Source organism: Acipenser ruthenus, chromosome 27 (assembly GCF_902713425.1).
Source record: "Acipenser ruthenus chromosome 27, fAciRut3.2 maternal haplotype, whole genome shotgun sequence".
Classification (NCBI taxonomy): domain Eukaryota; kingdom Metazoa; phylum Chordata; class Actinopteri; order Acipenseriformes; family Acipenseridae; genus Acipenser; species Acipenser ruthenus.
The window spans coordinates 21,651,612-21,676,922 of NC_081215.1; the positions used below are offsets into that span (position 1 = coordinate 21,651,612).

At 37.3% G+C, this 25,311-nt stretch overlaps 1 protein-coding gene across 18 annotated transcripts in view; it reads right to left on the reverse strand.

Annotated features, from left to right (window-relative positions):
- The window catches only part of LOC117432252 (F-actin-monooxygenase MICAL2-like), a 49,504-nt gene that overhangs the window by 18,811 nt on the left and 5,382 nt on the right, over positions 1–25,311 (reverse strand). For 15 of the 18 annotated variants that reach the window (XM_059002189.1, XM_059002191.1, XM_034053894.3 and 12 more), the window contains 7 exons: positions 15,666–16,029; positions 6,325–6,532; positions 5,951–6,067; positions 4,299–4,400; positions 2,627–2,782; positions 1,411–1,511; positions 627–884 (listed from right to left, as the gene is read on the reverse strand). In XM_059002189.1, coding sequence (XP_058858172.1) covers positions 627–884; positions 1,411–1,511; positions 2,627–2,782; positions 4,299–4,400; positions 5,951–6,067; positions 6,325–6,532; positions 15,666–15,929 — 1,206 coding nt within the window. In that variant the 5' untranslated portion in view covers positions 15,930–16,029. Of the gene's footprint in view, positions 1–626; positions 885–1,410; positions 1,512–2,626; positions 2,783–2,813; positions 4,106–4,298; positions 4,401–5,950; positions 6,068–6,324; positions 6,533–15,665; positions 16,030–25,311 lie in introns of those variants that run through there. The other 3 variants (XM_034053888.3, XM_034053887.3, XM_059002193.1) reach the window with 2 other exon arrangements.

Consider the following 25,311-nt stretch of genomic DNA (forward strand, 5'->3'; position numbering starts at 1 on the left):
ACACTGCAAGTATAGGAGCAATAAAAAAGGAAAGATCACAAAAACATCTCATTCCCTCTTGTCATTAATTGCCTTTTGGTCAAAACTGGAGAGGGGGCTATGAGGGGAATGAAGATCAATTCTTCTGATCTAACTGGTGTGGGGGCGACTGTTGCAAGAGCGTGTCTGGTATTTTCTAACTTAACTGGCAACGAGATTTTAAGTAACAAGTCTGAGATTTTAAGTATGGAAGGCTTGTTGAAGCAGGTAAGGCTGATTCTGCATAAAGATTTCCTCCTGTCTGTTTATGATGTGCATCAGTGGGATTTAGTTATCGTTTGCATTCGTGCCTCTATTCAAAATCTGTGAGACAAATGTAATGGTTTCAAAGCCACATCACGATGGTGAAACTCGACTTTTGACAGTGACAGGTTCACAGAGACATTACTAGAACATTTCATATCTCTATAACATTTTGTACAGCCAGCTAATCGTTGTTTTAGTCAAAGAAGACTAACATGTGACATTCTACGGAACAATGTCAAGATATGTTAAATGTACTGTAAAAGCAGTTTTTTTTGTGTGTGGAAAATGTAAAATATTAAACATCAAGAATTTATATAAATACCAATGGAGATCCTACAAACCTCCAGTAAACTGTCTCCAACCAGAGCTACAAGCAGCTGATGCCCATGCCTCTCTCTGATCAGTGCTGCGTTCTCAGAGGCGTGCATGCTGGTGAAATCAAACATGGCCACGTCAGGCTGGCCGTAGTGATTTATTGCGAAGTCCAGAGACGGAAGTTGATAGTTGGTACCAAAGTCAGCTGCTTCCCGTGCATATGAAAGCAGGGCTTCCTGATTCATGTTCTCGCTACTGAGCAGCATTTCGGTGTCAATGTAGTCCTAATAAACAGAAACAAATATTTTAAGATTACTCCAAAACAGCGATTAATACCTATGGAAAAACAACAACAACAAACAAACAAACAAAAACTTCAGCAGTACTGTGCGATGTAAACTGAAGATGACTGTCAAATTAACACTTGTCTGATGCAAAATACACACTCCTCCAGCAGTGTTTTTGACACTGTAGTTATCTCATTATTGGGACAGCTTCAGCAATTGCTTGTCAGACTGGAATGCTGTCAGCAATCCGTAATTCTTGACATTTATCGAGAAGACTTCTCAGTCTTTCAATGACACCCAGAAAACTTTGCACATAACCAAGTTTTATTTAGTTTGTTTTAAAAACATAACAATTAATTTACACTGTTGCCTACAGTGTTGCTCCAGCATTGAACCATTTTATATCTGCTCAGGACTGCCTGATGGGTGCTGTGAACATGTTTAAGTGGAGTCAGGTTTTTCAAACATACATGTGATATACAGTGGAGCATAATAAAATAATTCAATGTGAATCTAAACTTACATGAATAATGACCCCTTTGTCCAGCAGGCTTTGTTTCTTTGCTGTCATTACAAAGTAATGCGTGTTATCTCTATAATATACAATGTTCTCCAGATCAATTCCTAAAAACACAAACAACAAAGCACTTTAACAAAACAAAGAGCTTGTGTGAATTAATAATGAAACACATATTGATCTTTCAACATTTTACATCATTAAATGACATACATCAAAGAAGCATGTCCAAATTGTTAAGGAATGCTTATGAGTATATGAACCAATTAGACAACTTGAATGGAAAGATGTCTTATTGAGTGGCTGGGAGCCAGTCCTAAACACCTTCAGTAACACGAACAGAACTGCAATAGAAAGCTATCTCAAAGCTGGCCTTTAATTGATCCACACACTATACATTAATTGGAGCTTAGGTTTTCAGCTGGGAAAAAGCATTAGCAAAAATGTGTTTGATTTGATTAATGCACTGTATAAGATAAAATACTGCTTTACTTGAAAATAACAGAAGTGGACAGTTTGTGTTACAACACCTAGAACACTGCATACAGTTCCAGACACTCTTGGGTTAACTGTTGCCTTGCTGATACTTGAAGCAATGAACCTCATTAATTCTGATAATCGCTGTTTAATTCACCTGGATTCATTTGGCTCTGGACTCCTGTGGAAGTAGGCAGTGGCTGGACATTCCATATCACACAGAAAAGACATTAATGAACCCTGTCAGCAGAGAGACTTTGTGCTGTGAAACATTCCCGAGTGCTCCCCTTCACGTGACTGTTATACTTGGGCCTCACAGTCTAATTCCTGACTACCTCACATTTTCTATCTGGGTGAATTTAAGGAATCCTCTCCAACAACGTTGGGATATACAGTATTGCATGACAGGTGGGATCTCTTCATCATTCACTTTCATTGGTATTCCAAATCTTGGACTAACACAACACAGAACAGTTTAGATAATCAAATGTATAAAGCCTGTCGCTGAGACACATGACAAAGTTAAACTGAGAACGGCACTGAATTATTAAACTAAAAACAAGAACCTTAAAACAAGGAAAGACCAAAGAAGACATCACACTATAGCTATAACTGGAGGGCACATTGTACTTGGTAACATCAGCCCCCTTTGTAAGTATAAAATCCTCCTTCTAGGGACTTTTACGCTCAGAACTTAACTCTCTTATACAATAGAGGAATTATGAGAAAGGAATTAGCAGCCCACCTGTTTCTTCTTTGAGATCCAAAAAGAATTTCTGGTTGAAGATGAAAGCAACACCACTAATTTCTTCTACCTTGGCTTCGGCTGTTGTGTTTCTATTAATAAAGTTGGCAGTGATCGCTATGGCCAACTTTCCACGGAACTCTTTTCTTCTGAAACCTGAACAAAGTGAACAAGATTACCTCCCTGCTGTGCTGTACGATACAGAACATTAATCCGACGACGGTCTGCCAGTCTTAAAATAATTTGGGGTGATTTACACAGAGGGGATGTGAAGGTTAGCCATTAACAGTCAAGGGTTGTGTAACCAACTGAGAAAAACCAACCACATCATGTCTAGCTGAAAGTTTCAAAAGGTTGTTAAATGCATGCGTTTCTAAATTAGGCGATCCATAAAAAAATATGCTTCCTTGTACTTTTAATGAGGAATATTCACCCACCCTTTTTTTAATATGCTATGGTTTAAAATTATATAAAGCAGATTTGATGCACGGTAGGACCAATAAAAAAATAAAAAAAATAAAAACACCTGAAGGCAATAAACAGGAGGAGAAGAATCCTTGCATGCTTTGTAATGTCCTGGAGTGCTTAAGTTATGAACAGGAAATCGGTTCTTGGATTTAGTCACGCAAAGTTTCTATCAAAACCAGGGCAGCATACGGGACCCCAATTGGTTCACCTAGTAAAAGCATTAACGTTTGCAGGGTGATTAGCTCTTTCAAAGACACTCAGCGAGAGCTGCATTGGCTTTTGCACTACCATGGGGTTAGGAAGAAAATCTGATGGGGACTGGCCTAAGCTAGCCCCTATCCTCTAGGGTTCAGTAGCTTGTAAACATCTGTTGCTCAGGTTCGGGGGGTAAAAAGTAACAATTGGGAATGAGGGTCACTGGCTGAATTTCATTAAATGGGTTGCAGCAGGTGACATTCGATTATGGAATTTCAAATTGGTTAGAAAAAGGGGTAACATTAATTAAAAAAAGAGTACCATATGTGATCCTGCAAATAATGAATCTGCATTCTCAACATTTATGGAAAATAATGTAGTACTCAACACCCGATTTGAGATCAAAATGATACCTTTTGGCAATCCAAACTTTTAGATTTAAGATGAATGCAGTTTTCCTTTTTTTTATGATTAACATCTGTATTGTAAAAAAAGGATGAAGACATCAGACCCACCAAATGAAAACATGGACAACAGAGCGCCTGCAATGCTCAGCCAAATCATTATGTATGCTTTGTGGTTGGCTTTGTTTTACAGTTTGGCAACACATTTAACACGAGACCTATCATTAGAAGCAAAGTCAATGACATCATACATGGTTTGCAGAAATTACACGTGAAATAGTTACAGAGCCAAACATGAATTTATAAATTCATGACCTTTTATGTGCATTGAAAGAAAGACAGTAATCTTTCCATAAATGATGAGGAGCAGCAAGGAGCCTTTTGCTCCAGAGTAGAATATGTACCACTTTTTCTGAAAGGAAAAAAAAAAAAAAAAATTGTAATGCTTAAAAACTGTTATAATACTGAATGATGAAAACATTACCCTAAAAAAACACATTATGTATTAGAATTCATTTTTCTTTAAGAAAAGCTGTAGCTTACCAAAGCCGTACAATGGTTTAGCACTAGGCTTTGACTCCATCGTTGTGTCTTTCATTCCTTACCTTCCAGTGTGTTTCTCCGTCCATCTGCCCCCACAACCACATCAAACTCGAAATCTGAAACAGGGTGATCCATGGGCCGTATTTCAGCTCTCCAGCCAGTTCCTGCAATGCAGAAAGGCCCGCTCTTTGTATAACTGCTTCACTGTACATTCACCTGTGATACTCATTAGATCTAATGGTGAAACAGTCAATATTATGTGTGTCTGGCCCTCTCAGGGAGTGGTGCTGTTCTCAACATAATTTGTTTGTTAATGCACTTCAAGTTGTATATTATTGTGTGTAATGTTCTTAAAATCATGATTTAAACAGTCAACTGACCTGCGTGTTTAACACCTTTTAAAATACACAGATAAACTTTTAATACACACCGACACATCTTATTGAACCACAGTGATAAAAACAGTACAGGACCAACAATACGACTTTTTAATAAAGGGTATTCATGCATAATTGCTTTAAACTTTATAATTTTTACACTTTGCTTCCTAATTAGGACGAGAGATAATAGAGTACAATATGAATCCATTGTAAAATCTTCTAAAATCTGACCGTATAAGGTCATAGACATGATCTACATGCAAAAAATATAATATTATTATTGAATAGCAATATGTGAAGGATATTTTATCCAGATTGACAAAACATGAGCTACGACTAACAGAAAGGACAAGTCAAATTCCTGTCACCTCATTTAGGAAGCACTCATATTTATATCTGCCTGCTGACGTACAAGCAGTTTGTATGCTGATAAACAGCCAAAGAAAGAGCACTATGTATTTGAAAATTGAAAGTTCCTAAACATAATGTTCCAAGCGAAAAAGGATCAAAATAAATGCACTGGGCTTTGTTATTCAGAATGTGCTTTGGTAATAATATGTAAAAATAAACCTCCAGATATCTGGTTACATGTGTTGAAATATTTTTTATTGGCCCATGCTGTTGCTATCAACACTGTGGGGACGAGCACAGCAAAGAGAGATAGTGAGTTTCCATGTGGGGTCACAATGTTTGTCCTTCTAGGTCCAGTAAGGGTCAATCTGTTAATAGACCAACTGCAGGTATTTTTTAAAAGGGCACTTTTTCCATGGCAACATTTGGATGTTATTTTTCAACACAAAGCCAACCACTACAAAACAAAATATTTCACAGTATGAGAACTAGGAAATGACATAACACTTGGAACTATGCTAATAGTTTTGGACTGGGACTAACAAGCGCTTCCATATAAAGATACCATCTATTTTTTTGTAAGTTCCCAGTGTATTGCCAGCATTAGACCAGCATATTGTTGTGTACTTTTCGTTGTTAAGGAAAAAGGTTATTTATATACTTCAACGTGTAAGATTAACTTGTGAAATTGAATGCTTCAGTGACACTGGGCAGCAGAGAAAATGAACAGCAGTGTTAACACTATCTTCACACTTTCTACTGCCTAACTTTATCGAATGTAATAAATGGAGCATACAGTTGAGTAAAGTATGGTAAAAGGAGACAAGCAAAGAAATGTCTAGCAAGGCTTCCGGGAATAAGAGGATAAAGAAAAAAAAGAAAGGAAACTGGGGTGATAGGTATCCTGTTCTAGACACTGGAACACTGACACAAGTTTTTTTTCCATAGGAGGTTCACCATGGTAGTTCGGAACAGAATCTTACCTTGATTCTCTTGATCTTCAGGCGGTTCGAGAAGCTTCACGAACTCCACGTTGACGTGAAATTCTACCCCGACAATAAGAGCTACTTTTACCAGCATCAGCTGCAGCTGTTGAATACCTGACAATGAGATTTAATATAGATGCTTAATTAACCCCCCATAAAGTAAACGACTTCTCAAACAACATAGTACCATGGCGTTTATTTGAATACTCATCCTTTTTGCTCAAGAGGTTAAAAATTGGTGTTAGAAATATCGGCCTGTCTGCTTTGTGTCATGCTTATTTTCCATAAAAGACACGGACTATGTTATGTATATCCATGCAGACAGAAAGAAGAGTCTGCTGTAGAAACCACTGTTATCAGAGAGCACTTACTGATATGGTCTATTGCCCCGGCACAGAACTTTCCATAGAACTTCTTGGCTCCAAGTCCTCGTAGATCATGAATGGTGTAAGGCCACAGGTGCAGCACGTTGTTCCTGGAGAAGGTATCCCTCTTCTCTATCACCACCACCTTGGCGCCAAGGAGAGCGAGTTCTATGGCAGTGCGCAGCCCACATGGCCCGCCTCCAATAATCAGACACTGTCCATAAAAAAGAAGACTAGACGGTTATCCTCATGCAAACTCCTCAGTTTCCAATTAGTGCCTGGATTTTAAATGCCATTTCACATGAACTTCCAAGTGAACTCATTCCAAGTTCATAAGAGCTACAGCTAAGGGTAACCATTAACATCTATTAAAGGACTCAATCATTCAAACAAGTGTGATGGTACTAGTAATAAGAATCGACATGTTATTGCTGTAACTGGACACTTTACTATACTGTAATTACTGACTATATTATAATGTACAGAGTTTCTGAGCATCTCCAGTTCTTTTTGACACTGATCGGGAGATAGACATGGGGTTTGCATGATCAAAGAATTCCAGATATCCTTTCATCTAGAAATGCATTTTTACCCATTCCCAGTTAACAGGCCAGTCTGAACATTTATGTGGTGGCGATGATCTCACCCTGAATGAGTGTGGCTAAGAGCTAGGTGGTGTTATTAGCTTATGCTTCAAAAGCATTATCTCACTATCTAGCCACGCTTGAGTCACTCATAAGAAGACTATTAAATAAGATGAATGGCTGTTTTGGTTAAACCACAAACCTTTTTGCATGCTTAGTATTTTTTCATTTGAAGAAAAAAATACTAATGACTGACAATGGGTATAAATAGTTCTATGCAGCTGTGGTAAGCTATTTGTGGAATGAAACCAGATATTACATGTAAAGTAATACATATGTACAGTAGATGCCGCTTATTAAGAACCTCTCGGTTCCCAGCAAAAAGTTGTCATTAACCGAAATTTGCCAATAATGGAAAAGCTCCTGTTTCCAAGTGTATTTATATGGAATAATATATACTGTAGTTGTACAAATATGGCACTGAAATTTGTTTTAAATGTTACAGTGTTAAAAAATTAACATTAAAAACACAAAATGCCCAGACATAGAACTGTTTACTTCATGCGTGTGTAAAACAAAAAAAAAGAAGTAGGCTTAAACAGTACTACACAATGATGTACTACACTTGTCCTTACAATGAGTAAAGCAAACATACAAAAAATATGTGTTGTACTTACAATCAATTCTAAAGAACACACGTTTAAAATAAGAAATTGTACAACATTGTCTGCTTTTTACAATGTACCACCTCCTGCTGTAAATCCATCTCAATTTTGCGTGCAGCTTCGTTGCCAGTTTCAAAGTCACGATTCTGCCTCAGTCCACCAGAAATACGCAGTTCTGAAGTCAGTGTGTTATAAAAGCTGCATGAAGTATGTGTATAAATCATGCAAGTGCGCTCTGTAGCACTGGCAACTAGTAATAAAGTTGTCAATAAGCGGCGTGCAGTTGCTAATATCAGAATTCCATTAACATTAAAGTCTATGGGGGCGGGATTGGTTCCTTGGAAAATGTTGTTAATAACCAAATGTTGTCTTTATCAGGGTTACTAATAACTGGCATCTAATGTATATGTGTGACTGATTTGATTTTGGATACTGGTACCAATTTACTGTAATAATCTTTTGTTTCGGGGCAAATTTTGCATACATACTTTTTTTTTTTTAGCTAAAAGAGAAATATTCAACTTATTGATGATAGTGGAATACAATGTCTGGATATGTAACTGAACCCTTACACCCTCTTTCGTACCCATAATGCCAAACAGTGTATCTAAATACATTAGCTTTGGGTACCAGGCAGCCTATATTTTAAAAGTCTATTTTAAAATAGACAGGCTCTTAGCAGGTTAGTTGTTGGTCATGACATCTATGTGGGATTGAAGGCAACTGTTCTCTGTAAACAGTGCTTTTTTCACTTTAATTGTTACAGTATGTTTATTTCAAGCTGTTCTCTTTATTAATGTGATTGCAACAACTCTGTGATGTCCTGATTGTTCACCATGATTGTTTCATGGTTATTCATGGAACTCAAAGACCGATTGTGACGTATATTCATTGTTCTAAAACACTACGGTCTGAGAATGAACATCTGTTGAACATGGTTTGAATGTAGAGCCATATGCCAACATACCAAGCATGGTCTAGTAATGGTTAACAATAGTAAATCATGACCAAATCCAGGCTGAACAGCTAATAGTTCTTATTTGAACTGTGAACCAAACATGGTGTAACATGGTTAACATAACATCTGGGTAGCTCCCATGTTCCTATGGGAAAGGTCAATTATCAATGATATAGAGACAGTTAAAAGGAATAGAAAATTGGCTAGTCCCAATTTCCTATTCAAATATGTTTCAGAAAAATAAATGGGAACTCATGGGTGGTAGGGAAGTTTTAAGCTGTTGAAAATATTTTGACATGGTAGAGTTTCTGCAGAGGATTCCTACGGCTCACCAAACACAGTTTCCAAGGCTCTGGTCCAGGATCTTATCCTGTTTGCATAGTGTGCTAAGTAAGCTCCACTCTCACTGGGCACACGAAGGAGTATTCAGGGTTCTGCTTTCTCAGCGCTACTCACAAAGCTGTGAGCAGTGGTTAGAGAAGTCAGACCATAAAAGGCCTGAGGCAGCTTTACTGGTAATAAAATAAAGTAATGCTTTAGTCATTTTTTTGTTGTTGATTAGTACACGTCAACCAAGTACAGGAAAAAACAACAACTGAAAAACCTGGCAGATGTAGCTGATACTTAACGCTTGATTTGGTTTCCACAGGAGTGAATTAATTCCATTAAAACTTGTTGCATTCTGCCCATTTCAATGGTTGTCCGATCTTATTAAATCAGGAGAACACTTTTATTAGTGTTATGAAAACTCTCCCTTTGGATGCTGTAGAAAGGGCTGATGAATATTACGCTCCCTGCATTGGGGGACATTTTTAAGCTGATCAAGCTTAAGATCAAGGATCAAGGATCTTAGAAACAATCTTTTTAAATCATATCATGAAAAGTATTATCACTAGGATAGTGAACTTTGAGAATTTTTTGAGAACCTTGTAGGCTGAAGGCACTAGTTTACTTCAAGTCACATGTACACAAGCAGGTCTTTGTACGATATCAGTTATCTGCACTGTGTAATAATTCTCCTGTCTGAGATACTCACAGCTGGTAAAGCATGTGTAAAAGTTGCTCCATGTTAGAGTGGCAATCTCTACCCCTGACATTGAGGAAACTGGCTATTTGCATCCTCAATTAACAAATGGAAACCACCCACATCCTTAATCTGCTTCATGTCTCATCCTGTAAGGAAAGACTGGGATCTGAGCTTTTGACCTACAGCATGTGCATCAGCATGTACTGTATGCACAATGTTGGCAAGATATTGTGTAGGATGGCTAAATCTGCCCCTTTTAAAAATATTATTTCTCTTTCATCTGATTCTTTGCCCCAATTAAATTTACTATGTGTAAGTGCTATAGCCTTGTTAGGGGCCATTACTGGCAAAGCATGATAAACATGGTTTAATCATGGTAGAGAGCCATATCACATACCAAATGTTCCCTCGGCAGGAAATATACCTATACTGTTAAACCAGCTATTCTCACCAAAGTATTGTCACTACACCATTAGATGATTTAAGAGTCCACTTTGATTAGTTATTGAAGAACGTTGAGCATTCAAACCATACAACAGATCCCTGGCAAACACGCACCACTCAACATGGGAAACTGGACTGAAAGCAATACTGCTAAATATAACAGTACACGAAAAACAACCCAGGCCTCAAATAGAGCCTGACAAAGTCTTCATCTTATCGCTTAGGAACCAATTGTTTGTTTGCTCAAAATATTAATATTAACAGACCATTGGGTTATAGAAGTATTTCAAGTTTATAACCCCCCCACCCCCTCCCACTACATAACATCTAAAAAATGTAAGATCAGAAAAGGTTAAGGTTAAAAATATAAACTTGGCAACCGGGGCGTAGCTAGGAATGGAAATTTGGGTGGGCCCCAAATTCAGGTGGACGGGCAAGTACCAAAGGTCTGACGTCACCATGTTGCCATAGTAACCAAATTCACAGTGCTGATAAAAGTATGAATTCACAGTGTGAAATACTGTAAGGAAAATAAAATGCTTATTTTTTCACAATAAATTGCAAGAAGCTGAAAGCAACTTTTATTTTTTGCTTACGAAATGTCTATAGACGGAACACTCCCAACCACTATATCTCCCATGTAAACCATTTAAAATGTTTGAAGTAGACAGAAAATAAATGTACTTACATATATTCGCAGTGAATGCACTTTAAAAAGTCAAACAGGTAGCGTCACCAAAGCAGCGAGAACACAGTATTACGTTTTAAGCAATTATTAAATACAATGAAAGTCAGTCAATTACTTACCATTGCCTAGTTAGTATCCTCTCGTCTCCGCTCCACCTTACACAGGATAAAGCGTCGGGGCTATAGTCATGACATTCCAGAGCAATTTTAAGGTATTTGTCAGCATTCGGCCAGCTGTCTTAATCCTGTTCACTCGAGCCTTTCTACTAAACTACTCTTAAAAGTGTGTGCAGGTTTGTTTCGCCATGTTGACTTTTTAACTTAATTTAAAAATGCACTTTAAAATAAACGTCTTGGACTTTTCAACAGACTTTCAACAGATCCGCGTCAACTGCCTCGCAAGCTGTCAATCAAACGTGGCTTGCACATGATTTGTTGTGTGAGTGGAAGACCCCACCCAAATATTGCATCACAATGTATACTTTGATTGGCTAAAGCCTGCGGCATTTAAAAAAATAGCCTATTTGACCTAAACTTAAACACCCGCCTTCAGGGCGCACATTTTTTTTTTCATAAATGTACTGAAACTTGGCATTCAATGGCTGAACGTAACGCAAGTGTGTCTCTTTGCTGCGATAAGAAACAGATCATCAAGAAGCCATCCTTTTGCTTGTTCCTACTTCCTACCTGCTCTATCAATCAAAACCAACCCCTAGCAAAAATCAATCACATTGAAGAGACCTCTCTCACAATAAGGTCTATTTAATTTTCTAAAATAATGCAAATATAATTTCATACGAATGATTACTGTATTTACAAGCACTGCAGTGTGAACGATAATTATTAAGTAATTGTAGCTAACAAATTTGTTCCTTAAAGTTTCTCCGCCTTGCACATCCACTCATAAGATTAGAAAAGTGTGTTTTTTTTAAAGAAACACTTGTTATAGCAAACATACATTTTCATTTCAAAATGGGGTTAAAGAAAACAGTTTAAAAGCCATGCTTGTACTTCCTGGGTCATTTCACCGGGGGAATGAAATTGTCCGCACCCCTCCACTGGCTTCCTTCCTGTCAATAATTAATCAGCAGCTTCCCCTATTGGCATTTAGCCAGTAACATGTTTTTACCCAGAATACACTGCTGTGCTTAAATGAGCCAGGAAGTTAAAGTGTGAACAGAATAAGGCGTAGAAAGTGAGGGCTTCCTTTAACCTAAAGCAGTACCAAATATCATGCTTTAAAATGAATATACAGTGCTATAACACGTGTTTCTTTTAAAACTGCACACTTCAATACAGTAGTGTTGCTAGTAATTATAAAGAGAAGTTCCTGAAAGTAGAAGTATAATACATTTTGATTGCTTTTACAATGCTTATTGTAGAAGAATTTACCAAGAAACCGTACCTTCTGCATACTGTACTTTAACATGATTATTAAACAAATATTTATATACAACTTCAGGCTATTAAAAATGTTTCAAACGATTCAGAGACTATGGGACTGAAATCCTGGCGGTCAAATAAACCATGAAAGTCAGGAAATTGCATCATAATAGTGTGCTAATACCAGTCTGTACATATAGTACTATTTTAACACACACAATGCCTGTTTCATCATGTGGATCTATAAAACCTAAAGGAACAAAAATATGAGAAGCACAACCTTGTATTGCTGCATCCATGTAGGTCTGTGAAGTGCCACACTGTCTCCACAAGCACTGACAAAGCAAAGCTGACTTCTTCAGCAATCTGGCAATTGTGTGCTTGCTGGTCTGGCAGTGACTGTGGCACCACCCTGTAAACATATGTCTGTTTTACTCAGCTCTTTTTATTGCTGCCTCTATAAAAAGACGCTGACCCATGTGGAAGTTCTGAAGTCATTCAGACATTAGATACAGAATTTATTATTATTATTATTATTATTATTATTATTATTATTATTATTATTATTATTATTATTATTATTATTATTATTATTATTATTATTCACATAAACTGGTTATCTTGCAAAAATAAAAATATAAACATACATTTAAAAAAAGCCAGGGTTTCAAAATACAATGGTTTTCAAGCAGTGATACTTTTGTCCTTTGATAATCACGTTGGTTATTTATCGGCTTAGTGTATTACATTGCTAAACATAAAACTAAGCATACTCTCACAGCACAAAAGGATAAAGGAGCTACAATATAGAGCTGCAAAATTGTCTGGGCCATAGATTTAACAGTTGGAACTGTACTGTCTATAAACTATGGTCCGATGCAGTGTTTACATAATAATGTAATTTCCCAAATGTGTCCAATATTAATAAAATTATATATATAAAAAAAAAATTACTTAATCCTGTTTTACTTGAAATGTACTAACCAAGTGTTATTTACTTTGCACTATAACTCCAAAATGTAGCCTTGCTGGTGAATGAAGCAATATCAGCGAACACAGAGGGGTTTACTTTACATTTTAACAAGTACAGTAATAGTGATCTTCTTAATATGTATTGTAAAAAATGTAGTATGAAATGTCATATGGGATGATGAAACTGTTTGGCCCAGGGTCCTGAATTGTCCCGGGTCAGAGGTCAACCAAGGCCAAGTGATGGAGGACCACGACCCCCAGAAAAGGGGTACAGTTGCAAAGGAGACAGTGGGAAGGCAGGGGAGAAAGACATGCAGAACATTTAGTAAAAAAGTGGGCTTGGTCTATATAGTATTAGGTTTAGCGTAGCGAGTTGAGCCTCGCCCCTAGAATTACGAAAAGCCTCCAAAAAATGTTGCTGAAATAATATAGCAATGAAAAAAAATGTTCACGCCATCTTATGTTGAAAAAGTGATAAGAAACAATAGCCTCCAAATGGGATTGACTTTTTAAAAATATAATTTTGAGAATCAGTTAAAGACACAACAAAATTGTTTGCCTTTGTCTCTATTTATTTAAAAAGAGCTTGACATTTTTGAAACCCAGCTCATTCAATGTCAATGACTGTCTAGTTCAGCTTTAACCTGGTTTCAGTCAGACTGGTAGCTATCATAACTATCAAGCTGCCAGACTTCATAGCTATCCAGGCTGCCAAATGCTTTTTGCAGCTGTAATGTGTGGAAATAAAACCTAATTCCAATTTCCATGGCTTTACACACAATTTTGAAAAACAACCCGTCTATAATTGGGGTTAGAACATTATAATGTCTAGCATTACAAGATATCTAGATATTCCCCACAGGTAATTTGTCACGGCACATATTTCTAGAGTAGTACTGTATATTGGTGATGTTCACGACAGTATAAAAAGTACAAAAATACCAACAATTTAATTAGTATCCATTAGTATATCCAAAGTATATATCTCTTTAAACTTAAAATCCATCCTTAACAAATGCATGGATGACTTAGTGTTACATTACAGATGCAAGAAACTTGTGTGTTATACTTCTCTTGTAATTACATAGTAATTATCTTGTTTTAACCTTGTAATATGTGTAATTAAGGATATAATTAATAGTGTAAACTGGACTGTTGAAGTACAACTAAGCATCTAGAATAACTGAGAATACTTGATGTCTGAATTTTAATTACATTTTTTAGTTATTGCTTCACCTTTGCAGGCACAGTGAGCGTTCAGCCAGTGCTTGAGGACAAAGTGCAGCACACACCTGACATGACTTAGTAGATACATACAGATACATGCCTTTAGAATGTAGTGTCGACACACTGGGAGGGTAAGTGAGCAGCATTACTTATTGAGACAAACAGTGGTCATATTACGGAAGTGTATCACCAGTCCTGAACTTATCAGGAGTCTTGAAAAAATGTAAAAGTGTTTTTACTTACGCAATAGAACCCTGATTATGGTGAGCACACAATGTACCAAACAGAGTTTGTGGATTGGTGGTTTGAAAGTAAACTACAATTTATATTCTTCAAACAGTGATTTAAAAGATGGATGTGTAGCGGCACTGTAGCGTCTGCTGTCATCTTTAGAAGAACAGTTTCCTGGACTGACTAAACTGTGATTCACCAACCTAAAAAGTTATTTTGAGGACCATTTCAGAAAAAATGACTTTTAAGCAATGTTACCATGCATTTTGCTACTGCCTAACATGTAAACTCTCAATGACTCATTTTATACTGAGAGAGAATGGCATATACGCTGTTGCCTGAATTTATATTATAAGATGCATATAACAGTTACTACATCTATGAATGGAGAATCTTACTGGGGTTCTGTCTATGAATAACAGAATGAAATAGCACTTCACTATGTGAGTGTTGCTGTGGCAAGAGGTACAGGAGCAGACATATGAACACGACTGGTTATAGCCATAAGAAATCATTACTTTATGATGAGAAATTAGAGGCTTGGCAGATTTCACATAATACCTCAGAAACTCTTCAGCTGTAAGCTCTGTTCCATTACTACACTGTGTAAAAATGACTTGCCGCTTACTCAAAACTTTAAATAGTCCAAAAAACTATTACTAACACTCAACCTTTCCATCTCCTGTTTTACCATTCGGAGTGAAGTAATTTGAAAATTCTAATGAGGTGAATGTTAAATTGAAGGTGGTGCATACAGGATGTATAGCAGATAGGAGCCAAGATTTTGTACCTTGATAATAAAGCCTAACTGAACTTGTTTTAACTTTTTTAAACTATTCCAGCTGAAAATAATGGATTACAACTGCAAATAAAACTAAAACACTCATTCAGTACATATAAAGTCATCCTAAAAAGTGTTTTCCTCTATAAGGCGGCTGTGGTTCAGAAAATTAATGCTCACATGTGATTTTCTGCTTTTATTATATCAATATTTGTGTTAGTTTGTTGAGAGTGGGTCCCCTTTTTAAACAAGGCTTCAGTCTCAATAGGTTCAAGTCCTGGTGAACAAATCAATACAATTCAGAAAGAGTACGTTGACCTCAAGAACAGCCCCCTGTGCGCATTTTAAGATGCAATGGTTGAAGAATATCATTGAATTGAGTGCTTACCCTTGTACCCGGGCAGGCTTTCCCTTTTTGGTATTCTTTATGACCTGCCCGCTTGTCAAGTTTACTCCACAGCGCTTTGGCTTTCCAAAAGGTCACCTTGGACTTGAGCGCGGTGTAGAAGCTTTTATAATCCTGGGGGTCCAGTTCAAGCTGGCGACAGAGGATGTTGAAGGCCTGGAGGGTGCCCTTGCATGTTGAGGCCTGGACAAAGTTCTCAAACAGCTGACAGGCTTGGCTGTTCTTCTCATCGTCGTTGTTGCCCATGGTCTCTCCAGATTTCTCAGCAGGGACAGGCTTCTTACTCTTTCCAGCTGTACTGCAGCTAAACTGACTGACGACTGTCTTTCAGCATTTTCAACCTAAACTGATAAATGAAACCTTAGTCAGTCTGATGTCATCTCAGAAGAGAAATAAGCATGACATTCTTAACAGATGGCTAATAAAACTGCATAGATAAAATTGTTTTTGTACCAATTGGAGTTAAAAAAAAAAGGAATTGTTACAAGTTACTCTTTGTAAAATAACCACAGGAGAATTGTTACTTTACTTTTATCTGGTGTAATTTATGCCATAAAAACATCTCCAGATAAAATAATGGTTTATGAACAACAGTTTGCTGAAACCTTGGCCAATACTCTTTGCTTTGAAGATGATGTGTGAATGAGTTCAGACAGTCTAAGCCTATGCCTTCATGGCTTATGTACGTGATTGCACATTTCCATACCACCACTAACTGGCATGCTTTCAGCAAGTGCTTAAAACAGGCTTCAGGCTATGTATGTTTAGAGAGTGAATCACATTCCCATTGTCTCAGAAGACATGTTCTAAATGAAGGGGCTAAGATAGTCCATGCCTTAAACAAACACGTAACCAGCCCAGGGCTGTCAGTTTTTAGGTCACTGTGCTATATTTTCAAAGCGTTTACTCCAGTCTTTAATTAACTCCTATTTTTTTGGAGGAGAAAAAAAAGCTGCTGCATTTTATAAAACAAGAACCAAACAACTTCAGTTATATTTTTCATGGACTTTTATACACCCTAAAGCTGTTTGCTTCTCAGTTTTACTGTATATCATTTACATGCTTTCTCCATTAGAAAAATAGGAGTTAATTAAAGACTGGAGTACACGCTTTGAAAACACGGCCCTCTGTAACTGACTGTACTGTTCTGAACTTCAAACATCATCTTACATTTTTTTAATATAACACCCAAAGCATTTTAAGCTTATTAATAAACATCATTTTAAAAAATGGTAATAAAAATGGTAATAAATGTCAACTATGAAGCTACATCCCAACTGGATCACCTTCTCATATACAGTACATGCATACCATGGATGATTGCCTCCAGAAATATTTGTGGCAGGGTGATAATAAATGAAGATCCACACTACGCTTTTAAGTGTTCTCAGATCACATTAGGACCCTGTAAACCACCCTTGAGAGTACCACTCCTCATAATCATGCCACCTTCATAATTAATCCAGCATTACAAACCTGCTTGTGCACGTACCAAATTAGAATGTCTTTAAACAGCAATTACACCAAAGACCTTAATGATTGTCGAGTAGAAGTTTTTGATGCAATGTGTTCTGTTCTTTTCTGTTTCTGTAATCGATCCAATCAAGAACTCCAAGCTAAGAAAAATGCCCTGAGCGCTACCTTGCTCATTTCATTCTATTGGCTGTTTGCAATTAATCAGCTCCTATCACCTGATTGAGCGATCTGTCTAATTTAGGAAACCAGAGAAAAAAAGAAAAAAAAAGCCTTGTGCTTTGGTCTTTGCTTCAAGGCTAATGCTGTCTAAAAGGTTTAAAAACTGAAAACCAAAAATCAAGTGTTCAGAATCTCCCAGCAATTGCAAGAGCGTAACAGTTCCCAACACTGTGTTTGGAAAACATACAGTACGATGATGGTGACAAATATGCAAAATTTAATGAAAATTGCCAAATTGCATTTTAAAACTTCAATACGTCCTGTGGTTTGTGCATATCCATGTGCCGTGCTCAGAGGGCAATGTAATTATATTTGCTTTTGGTACTTAAACAGCATTTTAGATTATTGGTCTGCCTTGCTTTCTTAATAACCCTTCAGCCTTCTTTTCAGTGTCATGAAAAATACTAATGATTCTTTCCTAAATGGCCACAGTTTACTCCAGCGGCAACACTACTTGATGTTAAACTCAATTGCATACTTAATAAAAGAAGATAAGTGACCCATAAAAGTTGATCATGCTTAATTGCACAGTGGGTTTGGAGATTCCAGTATTTTTTTTAATAGCTGTGCTTTACTGAGCTTGTTCTTCAGTTCAATAAAACAGAAACACAATATAAATGTACTGTCTTAGACTGTGTCATGGTATAGATAGACTCTGGTTGTCCTGTGGGTTCTACTAAAAGGAATCTTTTTCCTGCACCCTCTAAATCAAGCTGCACTTTGTGACACATTCCCCCACGTGAGCTCTGCCTTGCGCTCTCATAACACTGACAGCTCAATTGCTTCAGCTGCTCACTTAAAGGTGCAGCGTCCCTTAATGTTTCTGCACAGTATTAATATTGTTGACATACTTCATAACCCCATATCGAAAAATAGAAGCTCTAATGTGTTCCATTAATTGTTATCAGTTGGCAAAGGTTTCAGTCTGTTTTTGTTACATCAAAGCGTGAAGATGTACCACTAAATCTGTATATTTATGTATACAATTTACACCAACTTATATACCGTTCTCATATTGTAACATGCTTTTCATAGGCTTTAACTGTGCATTTACTGTGTTTTACAATAGCTGTTTTGTTTTACCATGCTTTACTTCTCTGTGATTTACCTTACTTGCCTCAGCTTTCCCATTATGATTTTTACTACATATAAAAAGTAACACAATATGTTTTCCTAAGGGAATCTAATATTATTTTTGGTTTAGTTTAGTGCTAGACCTCCCATATGAATGTCCTGTTGGCACACAATACCATTCTGTAACGTTGGCTGGTGAAACTTTAATCTGTCTGGCAGAAATGTTTCCGAGTCGTGCTAAATCAGAGGTTTTCTTTCCACTGCGTGTGAAACAAGAGCACTTTGATATTCAAATCACTCGTTACGTGTGTGCAATATGAACAAGTGTGAAGCCTGGATAGAGTGAGGCTCATCTGCTTCCCATGATGTACGTGTACACACAGTCGTGCTCCCATTATTATGCCTTATTATGCCTTTTTGGATCAGTCTCTTGTCCCTAATAAAGTTTGGCAGTGCTTCCATCATACAGCAAGCATTGAAAGATCTCCATCTCTGATCAAACGCTGCTACTATTTATAACTCATAAGGGGTTGTGCATGGAACACATACAGGAAGGAGCAGCAGCAGTATTTATGCAATGATCTGGTGCTATTTGCATGCAAGGTTTTAATCACACTGCAGTGCTTTCGCAATACGTTCAAATTTAGATTTTCTGTGCTGATATCAACCGCTCCCCATTTTATGCTGAATCCACTGCCCAGGGGAAGCCTTTTAAAATGCTTTCTTCAGCAGAGCACTGACAGCAACAGTGTCCTTCGATAGTCCTTTTCAGTTAGACTCTGTATTCAGTGCTTGTTTGGTAACACATTTTTTTTTGTTGTGCATCTTCTCCCTGTTTCTTTATCCTCCAACCTCTGATGCACCAATACAGCTGCCCCTTACTGATCTCGAACTAGGCTGTGAACTTCTACAGAAACATGATCAAAAGGAACTGGTATCAACAGAAGCTTTTATTTTACAGAAGAGAATCTATTTCTTTCACAGATAAAGGTTGCTACCAAACAGGTTTGGTATTTCAAAGGCTGGATGTTACAAAACAATTGTAAAATACCACTGGGATACCATAACACCTGTGCATTTGTACAGTGGCTGAACCATAACAAAATCAATCCTAAATCTTGTTTACACAACCAAGGCCAAACACAAGCCCACATATTATTAACAATGCATGCTGTAGCATAATTTATCATTTTAAAATAAATCCCATTTGCTGACCTAGATATTCCATTATTACATTGTAAAAGGAATTGTTGATTATCTTAAACACAAATAATCACATTAGTTTTGTATAGAAATAAAAGCATGTGGTTCTCCATCAGTAGCTTGAATTATGACAAACAACTATTCATATGACTTGAGGTTTCCTTTCCCTACGTTATTATAAACAGTCCTTTGTCTGTAAGATTTGTTTAAAATGCTAAATTACAAGGCCAAATAAATTGAACCTATAATTCGTATGTTTACATTCCAGACTTAATCTCTAGTAGCAAGTTCCTATTAGAAGCATCGCTGGTTTGCAAGGAACACAAGTTTAAGTGACAACATTACACTGTTTTAAGAGAGGGCTGCAGACAGTAGTACTTTTAAAGTGGAGCAATGTGGTCAGACATTTGTTGTAAGGCTTCTTGTAAAACTTACAGATCAATGCACTGCTATTATAACCTGGTGTTGAATAAATGTCTGGAGTACCTGACTGCGCAACTTTTATTTTTACCAGTATAACACAATCTTTTTTTCAAACAAAAGCCAATCTTCAGATGCTTGTAAAACCTTTATTTGACCCTTATTGACATAAGTTTTTGCTACATACTTAGTTTAATGCCTTTCAATTATAACATCGCTGAAGGCATTTGTCCAAATATTTGTAGCTTATTGTGTTGCCTCAACTGGTATATCAGTGGCTCAAAAAAATGACCACATTTTCAAGATGGCTGTAAACTACAACTCAAATCCCCTTCATCTTTTGATTTCTGATTGTTATCAAGCAGAAGCCTCTGCCAGTGTTTACTATGCGCCAGACACAAATGAGAAAATTAAAACAGGAAATCAAATTAGAAACAAAACCCACACCCTTTATTTCCCGCCTTCCAAATTCCTTCTCATTCTCGACAGCCACATGTATTACTATTTTTCTTTTACTGCACAGACAGTTGACTCCAACTGAAATGGGATAGGCCTCCTCTGTGGTCATGGAGGGAATGCAAAACAGTTCCAACGGAACATATTGTGATTCTGGGTTTACAAGAGCACATGCTACCAGTTTGCTTGAGTGCAGGAAATCTTCAAGAATTTCAGATATGTTAAATATGCACCTGCTGGAACAAGTGGTGCTATGTACTCTGGATTCCTGATATGACAGTTGATATCAATTACAGCTAAATATGAGTATTATTGACATATTCATACTGTTAGCAGCTGCTTTTTAAATGACTTTACTTAATGCAGTTTACTTCACAGTACAGCAGGGGGCGCTGGAACTAGGGGTGCTGGGGGTTACAGTTTTGCTCAATGGCTTTCACCACCCCCACTTTAAGAATGGTTCCACCTCCTTTGCAGTACAGTATATGCTAACAGATTCTTAAACCTAATAGGGTTGGCACAGGCATTAAACAAGAGTTACACAAGTCTCTGGCTTATTTTTACTCAGACCCTTTTGATTTTTATCTGGAAGGCAATTTTCAGTGAGTTCACATCCAGCTACACCCAGTCTTAATGATTGTCGTTCTTTTCCCCTCCAAGACCACTGTACCTGCATTTTGACATATCTTGGCAAAGAGAAATTAAAGTAGAATAAGGCGTGACACAGTGGGCTGCAGAAACAGCATCATCATCACCACCAGAAAGCTATCATAAACAACACAAGGAAACTGATGTCAGTGTAAGTGGTGAACAATGTGAGAACTGGGAATTAAGAGAAACACCAGTAATTACAGTACAGTGTCAATAGGCCCAGGAAGGAATTTGGGGCTGCCTGATAAGGAAGCCTAAAGTATCATAGCTGGAAGCCAGTCAATGCAAACAAAGTCAGAATTACCAAAAGGCCTACATTTTATTCCATAGGTTCAAAGCCCAAAGCTCTAATTGTAATTTTAAACATTTAAAAAGCACATTCGCACTGTGATAACTCCCCTAGTGATCATTACAAAATGTAAATGTTTATTGACACAGTCAAAAAATGACAACCGGTGGCTAGACATTAGTGCAGAGCTACAGCCAAGCCTCGCTGTTTGCTTTTCCACACTTGAGTCAATGCTGACTAAACATTTTCCTTTGATTTCTCTGTTTATGGTTTATGACTGGGATTTTAAAGTGTAGCACAGGTGCCACTCTGCATTTGAAATTACAGAGACCATCCCTAAAAATAAACAGGACCTGATCAGTTTTCTAACCGGGCTTTTTCATGTGACGCAATGCTTATTTAAAAGGGAATCATTATAAAAAGAGGCGGGTGGGGTTACCTTAAGAATAAAATATGTATAATGTTCAGTAGACTAGATCAGCAAAGTTATAGACAGCAATCCAAATATGCCTTTGAGTTCACATGTCAAAAGTTTAAATATGTAACAGTATTTTAAAACTGAAATGAACCTGCCGCGCCCAGCTCTCTCCAAAGTTATACACTAATGGGTACACTAAGAAATAATCAGGTCTACAGAAATTGTGGTGGTTCTACCAACATTAGACAGTATTCCACTGAACTACACTCATGATAATTGTCAGTTATTTGCATATTGTGAAGCACATTATTATCCTTAGGCTATACATTTAAAAGGAATCTACAGTATCCCCTCATATATCTGGTTGACAGCTTATATCTGGCACCCTGTTAAAATAATTGAGCAAAACTGGAAAGACACACATGCTAAGATTGTGTTGTTCCATAAATAACACAAGCCATTATTAAATCTTTATATTTCACAGATAAAGTGGGAGTCTCCCAAGCTGCTTCCAAACGCAAACACGCCCACCAGTCTTTACTCTCTAACCTGCCAGCAATTACAGTATATCTTTAAGTGCTCCTAATGACTTTAATAGGCTGTTACTTTATAAGCCCATCACCTCCAAAAGCTTGTCTGTAAAAAAGTTATCAGTATAACCAAAAAAGGTAAAGAAAATATTGGTGATAACAGCGTTTATACAGTGTGTAATGGAAAATCTCCTACTGCTCCAAGCAGTAGTAGAGGTTTCCCTGTTTGGATGACAGATTTAGGGGACTTCTAGTTTGTGTTCCAACCAGTGGACACAAACTGGAGTTCAAACAAAGTCTGGTTTTGGATAGAGTACATAAAAAGTTGAACTATGGAAGATTAGTAAATAGATATCAAATAATTATATCTAAAAACAAAATGGCAGTGTACTTGACTGAGCTCCCTGCAGATGGCAAGCCTCACAGCCTTTCTAGGATGAATTGGAAATTAGTTGAAACACGTCCAGCTTGCCTATCATGTCTCCTTTCTGCTTGCTTTATGCTTGGCTAAAGCTGAACGTACAAAAGCTTCTGGTGGCTAATTACTTTGGACAGGCTGGTTCAGCACATTGACGGCCATGCCCAGTCCGGCTGTTTGGTATACAGTTTCACTTCAAAATATATTGCTGATGGGAGAATTTGAAGACGAAGGCTCCATTTCTTGTCATGCTTGGCTGGTTGGTATCTCTCAGCAGGCGGGTTGCACAGTCTTGTGGGTGAAGATGTCTGGAGTTCACTTGGTAACCCTTCACCTCTTTCTAGCCTTTTCTCACTTTAACTGGTATAAGATGGACACCTCTTGGCTACCTGGCTGGTGTAGTCTTTTACTCTCACCAGCAACAAAAAAAGCAAATGAAAAAGATCATGTAGATAACTCCTTGGAAAATAACTGGCACAGCCTGCAGTTCTTTTATAATATCTTCATACTTGCTTTTTATTAAATTATGTGAAGAACTGACAGGGAATTAAAAGCTATTTGAGTTGAGCTCAGTAAATTATTGTTTGATTATTGCTGGCACATCAAGGACGCCATAACCTAATAAGAATGAGCTACTTCTTTTTGTTCTGGTCATTACATTTTCAACTGCAATAAGGCACAGAAACGTGAGCTTCCCAATCGCCAGTTATATTTGGCTTGCCCTTCTATAGGTATTTACAAGCATCCTCTGTCAATGGCGAGGGAAGGCCTGCCAATACATGTCCAATAATCCAAAAGATGAAATGACACATGCTGTCAATTTGTGTAAAGACAGGGTGGGGCTACAAGTTCAATAGTATCTGCTGAATGCCTTTTACAGAGCATTATGAAACGAATACTGTACATAATGGGCAAAAACTTCCTTTATGTAGCCTTGCTTAAAGAATAGGTTGGGATTGAATATGAAAAGTTTCTTTAGAAAACGATCTGTGCCTACCCGTAAAAGAAGCTCTACTTATTTGAGACATTAAGAATTCAATTACCATAATATTATTATGGAGTTATGGAGCCGCACCTCAGAATGATATATTTTTAAATCTTAATGAGTGAATGTCATATTGTGTGTGGTGTAATACAGCGAATACAGGTCAAATATTTAGCGTAAAAAGAGCACGGTAGAATAAAACACCACAAATAGACCTCCTTTCCAAATCTTGCAAAACGTACGCTGCTGCATCAATAAAATCATTTTGAGGAATGTCACAAGAGGACAATACAAATATTAAGAAGAAACAGATACATCATAATTAGTACTCATGTCAAGACCATATATCTATAAACATATTAAAAACAAGTTTTATTCAAAAGTGCACTTTATACATTCAGTCATTTAGGACAACTTCAGTGAATAAGAAATGATTGAAGTTGCTCAGTTGATTGTGCATGGAGCAGGAAAACTTGGCCAGTAAACAAAGTAACTAAGACTCTCCTTTTGTTTTGGAAAATTAGGGAGGGAGGGAGCAAGCTGCACGGGCATAACACCAGCAACCAACTAAACACTCAGGCTTGCAGAATCATAGTAACCACATCTCCTCTTATTCAGCTTTTTGGATATTAACTTCATGGTAGTGGACTGATAAATGAATCATTATTTTCTACCCACCCCCCCCACCCCCCCCCCCCCCACATCAGAAAATATTAATATAGCTATTTGGGTTTGGAGAGACCAAATGTAAGCGCATAAGGATGTCTTGAGAGACCAGAGGGAAAAGACACAATCACATGATCTAGGCACCACTATATCTTCATGTGTTCCCTTGACCTGATCTGTGTCACAGAACAAAGAGCTAACTTTTTAATAGGCGCACACTGGTTATTAGTCCTCTGAATTACAGTGATTCATTCTTAAATTGTACAACAGTACAGTACGATTATTGTAGGTCGAAAGGTACAAAAAGTCCTTTATTCTTTCTGATTAAAATGCTAAGCTTATTCAGGGAGCACCCATGCATACTAAACAATATGCTGCACTACCACTGCTCACTTGAACTATTATCGGTCTCTAAAGTGAATAATATCAGCAGTAAGCATTCTTACTGTAATATGCAAGCCTGAGAAATAGGGATTGAGAGATGAAAAGAACAGATACAATTTATTGCAGTCTGTCCTATTCAAGGCAAGCAGAACCAAAAACATATTCCTCTGCCCTTATAAAAAAAGATCCCTGTGGTGTACTTTGATGATGAAAGCGTTACAAAGTATAGTAAAACTTGATGAATTGTAAAGCAGATTTAGAATTTATAATTTTACATTGATTTTGATGTTCGCAAACAATTTTCACGTATGATGATTTGCAATGTATCAAGATACTATGAAGCAGTGGTACACAACTCTGAGATCCAGTCCAGTCCAGGCTATTATTCCAAGCAGGTTCTAATGTAGTTAATTGAAGCTGCTAAGAGGCATTACCTGAG